This window comes from Budorcas taxicolor, chromosome 3, assembly GCF_023091745.1.
Source record: "Budorcas taxicolor isolate Tak-1 chromosome 3, Takin1.1, whole genome shotgun sequence".
NCBI classification, from domain to species: Eukaryota; Metazoa; Chordata; class Mammalia; order Artiodactyla; family Bovidae; genus Budorcas; species Budorcas taxicolor.
In genome coordinates, this window is record NC_068912.1 from 11144432 (window position 1) to 11153009 (window position 8578).

The 8578-nt window shown below is 40.1% G+C and overlaps 1 protein-coding gene across 1 annotated transcript; it reads right to left on the reverse strand.

Annotated features, from left to right (window-relative positions):
- Nucleotides 1-140: 140 nt before the first annotated feature.
- FCER1A (Fc epsilon receptor Ia) lies at nucleotides 141-5778 on the reverse strand. The gene is made up of 5 exons (XM_052638134.1): nucleotides 5721-5778; nucleotides 5280-5300; nucleotides 3926-4180; nucleotides 1978-2235; nucleotides 141-331 (listed from the first exon to the last, which is right to left on the reverse strand). Exons 1-5 carry the CDS (start codon nucleotides 5776-5778, stop codon nucleotides 141-143), a joined length of 783 nt encoding a protein of 260 aa, XP_052494094.1.
- Nucleotides 5779-8578: the final 2800 nt, after the last annotated feature.

Here is an 8578-nt window from a genome sequence, read left to right on the forward strand (position 1 = left end):
GCCACTCGATCAGTTTAATGAAGCAGTTCTATAAAGCCGTGAGCTTTTTCTATGTACCTTGTGAGCTGTCTTTGACAACTGAGAAGCGTTTACTAAAGCCAAAAACCTCTGCTATTGCAGAGGTTTCTTGAGGAGTGACATCAGTTCCCTGGGGGATCTGGTTTAGGCTGTGGGTCCGTAAATCTGTTGCGTTTTCTGATTCTCTTCATCTTCAAGAGTAACGTGAACTGCTTCTGGGTCGAGATAAGCAACCCTGTGTCCACAGCAAACAGAATCACCACCAACAATGGGATAAGAAATTGTAGCCAGAAATACTTGCTTTGAGTGTACTCTAGAGGCAATAAGAAACATAACTCAAATTAGGAATTGAAAAGTGAGATTAAAGTCTTCCTCTCCCCTAAAAGAAGGATCCAACATGGTCCTTCACCTTCTAGCATGAAATGACATCCAGGAGCAGAGACAAAACACTCACAGGTTTGGGTTCCTTAGTCTGTGCACCCTGAAGCCCTAGGGAGTCCTAAGTATTTCCCCCACAGTCCCTTGGCTTGTCTGGCCAATATGCCTAATGGGAAAGGTCACAGGAAAGATGATCCCTTCCTTGGAGCCTCACGAGACCAGTGTCCACATAGGACATGGAGGTGGGAAGCAGATAGAGTAAGGGCAGGGGGTCACCAGTGCCTTATTTCTCAAACAGTCATCACTCATTGCATGTCTGTTGGGTGAAATTAAGATATTGGGCTAGATCATAAATATTAATAAGTTGGCTTCCCAGGTTTGATCCTTGGGTTGGGACAATCCCCTCGAGGAGGAAATGGCAACCCACTCCAGTATTCTTGCCTGGAAAATCCCATGGACAGAGGAGCCTGACAGGCTAAGTTCATGGGGTTGCTGAGTCAGACACAATGGAGCGACTGAGCAAGGCAAGCAAGGCAATAAGTAAATTGCCTTTCAATTCCACTGTTTTGTGATTCTGCTATTCTATTTACAAAGTAGTGATTTTTTTTGTGATTTTTCTAGAATTTTAGAACCCTAGAATATTATAGCCAGAAATTACTCACAGGTCACCTAGACTGGTGACTCTCAACACTAGCTGCCTATTACCATTACCTGGAAGAGCTTTTAAATATTGATGTCCAGGTCTCATTCCAAGCTAATTAAGTTAGAAGCTCAAGGGATGATATACAGACATCAGTATTTTTTTTTTAATTCTGCAAACAGTTTTAATGAAGTTTAGTCCAAACCCTTTATTTTATAGATAAGGATACTGGAAGCATAGTGAAAATCAAACAACGGGTCTCAAATTAGTTAACAGAGAACTACCATTAGAAACTAATTGTGGCTTCTGGTCTCATGTTTTTTAAGATTTTGGCATGAGCAAAGTGTACCAAGCAAATGTCTTATTTCCTCATTGCAAAGCAAATATTTTAAAGGCTCCTTCTTTTATATGAAATTTGGAAATGGCAGCCTTTCATTGACTACAGAGGCAGCCTGCCTGACTACTCTTTCCATATCAAGCCCTCTTTCTCATCTCCTAATTTACAGGCACACAGCCTGTTGACTTAGTTTCCTTTCCCCATCCCTCATAGGCTAGAATAGACTCTTCAAGCTATAAAGAGTTTGTTCCTTCAACTTTGAAACTCTTTTTCTATTTGATAAATGTAAGTTTCTCCCCAGAAGCAATAGGTGACTTTGCTTGACTAGTATTCAACAGTTTAAAAATCCATTTTACAACTATTGCATTTAACATCTGTAAACATTACATAATGTGAGAAAGTATTACTGTTGCCATTGAACAAGTAAGGAATCCGAGACAGAGACTAAGGGATATACTCTACCCCTGGTCTCCTCACTGCAAATCTAGTAGACTTTTCAGGGAATCACAGTTGCTTGCATTCTATAGCTTCAATTGCATTAAGCTCAAATGTTCTTTCTCCTTTCCCCTGCTATGGACCCATTCCCTTTCCTTCACCAACTTACGTTTTTTTACTATAATCTTGAGTTTATTAGAGGTGTAGTTGAGCCTCTGAATTCTGCCCACACAGTAATAGATGCCACTGTCCCCTTCTGTGACATTAGTGATGGAGATGTTGTGGTTCTCATACCAGTACTTGAGAGCTCTGTCATCCTTGTAGTAGATCACCTTGAAGGCATTCAGATTCTTCCAACTGTGGCACCTGAGGAAGAGGGACTCACCCTCCATCATCACCTCAGCAGAGGCCTGAAGGATCAACCAGTCTGAAGAATATTCATTAAGATATTTATTTAACAATGACAGATAAAATAAGATAAAAATCAGATAAATAAAAACGATCATGCAGAGAGTGCGTATCAGAAACCTTTATCATTAACCCATTTCTTGGCTCATAAGGTCAATAAAAAGGAAACACAAAATAATGCTTCCAGCCTGTCTCCTCTGTTGATAAATACTCTCTCCTCCTGAAAGGTAATTCTGGGGCCACAACATCGCTGACACTTCTGATAAGCCCACCCATAGGAGGTCTGAAACCCATTATCCCTTTCAGCTCTATTGTTGCATTTGGTCACTAAAGGGGAAATAAACCTACTCTGCCTGGAGAGTCCTAGCCTAGTAGAGTTGTCCTCTCTAAACTTATAGGTACTTCCCCGTTCTATTAATCACAGTAAGCCTCCAGCTTCCTCAGAACATGCATCACAATTTGAATGAATTATTTGTGTAACTATTGATTGGATGTCCATTTCCTCATTGGGCTCTCTACTTCAGAGGTCAGGAGCATGTCTGTTCCTTTCATCATATCTCCAGGGCCTAATAATACCTAGGAATCGGTAGAGTCTCAATGAATGTTTGTCAATAATGAGTCAGTAAAATATAAGAGTCAGGTTGTATGGCTAATGTCATTTTAAGAACTCAAAATTTAGAATAGAAACATGTCTAGGTTGCAAAAGCATATTTTATTTAGGAGCAATCCTTGAGGACTTTTCTAGAATCTACTCCAAAAAAATAAAGAAGCTATTTTACACTGCTTTAGTTTCTACTTAGAATTTGTACACAGATGTTGAAAGATCTCTTTTCACTCAAGAGAAAAAATACAAAATATGCTTATATTTTAAAAATATTTATATTTAAAAACATAAAACAAAATATAAATGACCTAGCTGTTCAAATGAAATCATTACTTTGTTCACTGAACATTTACAAAGTAACCCACATATGCCTGAGCACACTGTACTAATTGTTGTCAGTAGGAGAGTGATGAAGCAAACATAAGCTTTGTTCTTAAGTAAAAATAGAGTACATGAGGAATATAAAGAGATAGCTTTCAAAATCAAGAGTGCAACTTACTACTTTACCATATGTAAAACAGATAGCCAAGGGGAATTTCGCTCTCTGTTTCAGGAAGCTCAAACAGGGGCTCTGTATCAACCTAGAGGGGTGGGGTGGGGAGGGAGATGGGAGGGAGGTTCAAAAGGGAAGGGATATATATATACTTATGGCTGATTCATGTTGAGGTTTGACAGAAAACAGCAGAATTCTGTAAAGCAATTATCCTTCAGTTAATAAATAAATTAAACAAATAAAAGAGTACAACTTAATATTCAGGTCATGACACATGGAAATGGCAAAGTAACTCTTTAAATCAAAGAGCTCTTTGTAATGTTCACATATCCAGTATGCCATTTGACCATGTAATATGCATCTGTACCCAGGTAGAGAAGATAGAAATGAAACAGCTTAGTGGAGTAACATTGGGAGATTACTAGAATATTGAAAGAAGGCAGAAGGGCAGATGGAGTAGAGGCCGAAGAAGAGAGATGGACCTGTATGTGGAGAGAGACCCAGAGTTCAACCTTGCTTCTCTAAGCCTTGGAATAACTTGCTTTCTCCCCATTTTCAGATGGGCCATTCTGCACATGAGAGAATTGATATTTCTGTAACCCTGGAACTTACCACTGATGACGTTTAGGTACACAGGTTCACTAATGGCAAATCCTTTGATTCGGCATTGGTATTCCCCACTGTCCTGCATGCGTGCTTTCACAATGTCCCATCTTGAATTTGTCTCTTTCAAAGTGGTTCCATTGTGGATCCACACAGAGGACTCATCTTCAGAGGAACTGTTCGCACCACATGTAAGAGTCACAGTTTCTCCTCTAAATATTTTTCTCCATGGTGGATTCAAGGACACCTTAGATTTCCAGTTGGCTTTGAGAAGAACAGATTGTGGAAAGAGATATGGAAGGAGGGAAAGTATCATTGAAATCTGTTCAGCTTCCAGAGTACAGACATAATAATAGTCAATCAATGGTCAATCTACCCTTAAACTGTTGGTGATAAGAATCTATCCTGCGTCCTAGGATTAAAGGAAGGAAGAAAGAATCTTGTGGTCCCACCTAGGGACCCTAGCTCCCAACTTAGGAAAAAACAGGACATGAATGTAAGATATTAAAAAACAAAAGAGGATAACCCCTCTAATTTTCTTGATTCCAATTTCAGTATCTGTAAATGACGATTGAAGTCTCTTTTCAAGCAGAGATTATGTCTGAGATGTTCATACATAGTTCAGCACAATGACTACTACATAGTGAGTATTCATTAAGTATTTATTGAGTTGATGAATGAGTGAATAATGGATGAATTAAGGTAGTGGACTAAATGAAATACATGGCCTCTCCCAGCTCTAAATTTTTATGACTATTTAATTGTGAGTGAATAGAGAATGGAAATTATATGTCAATTCTGGAAGGTACTGAGAATCACCAAGAGGATCAGTCTTAAAAGGCTTTCAAGAACAAAGAGACGTGGTACAAATTTGTGGAACGAAGACTTCGGAAGTGGCCAGGTGGTGATGAGGAAGAGGCAATATGTTCAAAAGAGAATTAGACTTGGATTTAAGGGACTTATGTTAGAATCCAGTGCCTTGTTGGCCATGTAACCTCCAACAAATTACTTAATCTGAGTTTCAGTATCCTCAGTTATAAAATGGCAATAATAATATCAGGGATGATGATGTAAGAATTAAATGAGTTTATATCATAGTATCTGGAGCAGAGGCTGAGACAGATGCTCAGCAGACATAATTCTTTGCATAAAAGAGGAAAGGGTGACTTGAGAGAATGAAACGGTGTGTGGGAAGCTTTTGAATGGGGGAAAGAAGGAAGACGAGGCAGGTGGAAGTGTGATAGACAGGGAAGAGCAGATTAATAATCATTAAAAAATAGATGATGGGATGAAGGGAAAGGATGAAGGGCGGGCAATTTCCAGACACATTGAAATACTGAGAGAACAAGGACACAGGACTCACCTGCTGACATGCCATCTGGAGCTGCAAAATCCAGAGACAATAAGTTAGTATCTGACCCCAGCCTTCTGGATATCTGAAGACTGGGATCTGGTTATGATGCTGAGGTCTACATCCATGGAGTTTTAAGGGCCAACCATCTTTTCAGGACTCTGTTCAAGGGAGAGAAGGAGCTTCTCTCCTTCCTCTGCTGTCCCTCCTTTACCCTCTAGGAAAAGCCAGCTTGATAGCAAGGACCAGACGTTCAGTCCAGCTTCCTCCTTAGATGATGCTCAACCCCCCTTCTTCTGCTATCCAGCTTGTCCTCCCTACAGAATCCCTGGGGAATGACCCACAGTTTGCTCATAACCTAGAAAAAGTCAGCAATAAAACTGTCAACTTTCCCTCGCCAGCCGCTCCCCCAATCTGTTCTGGCCCCTTCGGGGGGCTGGTAACTCTACTTACAGAAAAGCAGCAGAGCTATCCACAGCAGGGCAGGGGCTCCCATGGGAATAGTAGGCATCTTCTCCGTGGCCTCCAACTGAGCTGCAGAGATCCAGGGCCTTAGAATAAACTTGAAAGTAAAAAGGAGAAGGAAACGTTCTCTGTGTCATATCTGGTTAATGCATCAGCTGCACCTAGGTTTGCTTCCTTCTCTGGAGATAACATTCAGAGTGGTGCTTAAAAGGGCAATTTTATATATATAGTTTTAAAATCATTTATTGATTTTTTTTCTTTTTTTTGATTGCCCTGCACAGCATTCAGGATCTTAATTCCCCAATCAGGGATTGAAACCGTGCCCCTTGCAGTGGAAGTGAATGCACAGTCTTAACCACTGGGCCACCAGGGAGGCCTCCAGGGCAACTTTATATTTACCCCCCTACTCTCCATTTCACCTCCGTGCACACACCTGGAATCTAGTGGGAGAGAGGCAGAGGGGGCACGCAGGAACAAAACTTTCTTAAACTATCAACGTATAGTTATTTTGTTTGCAACTTAGAAAAGTGGGGTGCAGAGGAGAGAAGAATAAAAATAACAGTTAATTATTCACCTAATATAGGTCAGGCACTATGCTAAATATACCTTATGCTTCATTCATTTCTCAAAACAATTCTATGAAGAGGTACCTTCGTTATCTACATTTTATAGAAAGGAAGATTGGAGCTTAGAGAAGTAAAGTCATTTATCTTCGAGTACTCCCTAGTAAATGGCTAATTTGGGACTCAAACATTTGAAAAATCGAATCCTAGAGTAAGACTCACAATCATGATGATCTCCTGTTTATGCATGTCTACAAGTATGGCCAGAATTCTAGCTGAAATTCTGTTGTGGTTCTCCAGAGTTACCAACCCAATTTCCTGCTGATCCATTAGTGCACAAATCCACAAATTTTCATCTGCTTCCCTGATGACCCACTGTCCAACCAGCCAAATTGGAGATATTTTTGGAAACACCTTCTCTCCATGGGTCCTGATGAGGTCTACAATACAGGAAGGCAGATGTTAAACCATAACTTACAGGGATCTCAGTAATATAATTTATTTTATTTTATTGCTCTAGCTTTTGTCCATTTTTATGTTTCTAGTCCTCTAGCCTGATCACCCTTTCTCCTTTAAATCTACATCTGTTTTCTTCCCTCCAGGACCTCAATGACTAATTTTTAATTCTAGGTCAGAATTAGTCACCTTCTTCCAGGATTTGATATTGATAATGATACTGGAGATAATACCTCTATAAATATCTACACTGGCTTGCTCTCCACAAAGTTTTTTTTCATGTGTGGTATTATTATTTGGCCCTTGCCAAAGCTCTGAAATAGCAGAGGCAAAATGAAGTCAGCAAGGCCCCATTCTATCATGCCAGCTTTTGCATGCTGACTGTTTTGTTTTTTTAATATATTTAATTATATGTATTTATGTATGTATATGCTGTACTGGGTTTTCATTGCTGCATGTGTTTTCTCTTGTTGTGGCAAGCAGGGGCTACTCTGTAGTTGCAATGCATGGGCTTCTCATTGCAGTAGCTGCTCTCGTGGTGAAGCATGGCCTATAGGGCCTGAAGGCTTCAGTAGTTGCTGCCTATGGGCTCAGTAGTTGCAGTTCCTGGGCTCTAGAGCACAAACTCAACAGTTGTGGCCCATGGGCTTAGTTGCTCCTCAACACGTGGGGTCCTCCTGGACCACATATCAAACCTGTGTCTCGTGCACTGGCAGGAGTACTCTTTACCACTGAGCCACCAGGGAAACCCCACCAATTGTTGAATTAAGACTAATGAATTAAACATAACGTCGCTGCACTTAAAGATCTAACCAAAGCTTTCAGCTTCTCTGAAATTAGAGAATATGAGTCTACAGATTCCTAAACAGAAAGTTTCAGATAAGAAAGATTGTGACCAGTCCCAGGTTGTGCAATATCTTAGTCACAGATCTTTAAAGAAAGCAGAGAGTTATTTTGAAAAGTGTAAGTATTTAAAGATCTGAATTCAAATACTCCTAAGTATTTGTGTGGTTAGAGTTTACCTATAAAATAGAGACATGATGATATCTAGCTCATGTCTTTATTATGTGGTTTAAGAAGGTAATAAATGTGTAAAATGCATTGATCAGCATCTGGTATGTAAAAAATGCCCCATAAATCTATCTTTCCCCTCCTTTATTGTTGTTGTTGTTGTTTTTCAGTTGCTAAGTAAGGTCTGATTCTTTGTGACACCATGGACTGCAGTGCTCCAGGCTTCACTATCTCCAGGAGTTCACTCAAGCTCATGTCCACTGAGTCAGTGAGGTCATCCAACCATCTCATCCTCTATTGCCCGCTTCTCCTCCTGCTCCCAATTTTGCCCACCATCGGAGTCTTTTCCAACGAGTCAGCTCTTCCCACTAGCTGGCCAAAGTATTGGAGCTTCAGCTTCAGCATCAGTCCTTCCAATGAATATTCAGGGTTGATTTCCTTTCAGATTGATTGGTTTGATCTTATTTGCAGTCCAAGGGACTCTCAAGAGTCTTCTCCAGTACAATTTGAAATCATCATTTCATCGGTGCTCAACCTTCTTTATGGTCCAACTCTCATATCTGTACATGGCTACTGGAAAAATCATAGCTTTGACTATACAGACCTTTATCAGCAAAGTGATATCTCTGCTTTTTAATACATGGTTTAGGTTTGCCACAACTTTTCTTCCAAAGAGAAAGAGTCTTTTAATTTCATAGCTATAGTCACCATCCATGGTGATTTTGCAGACCAAGAAAATAACACCCGTCACTGTTTCCATTGTTTCCCCATCTATTTGCCAGAAAGTGATGGGACTGGATCCCATTTATTACCATG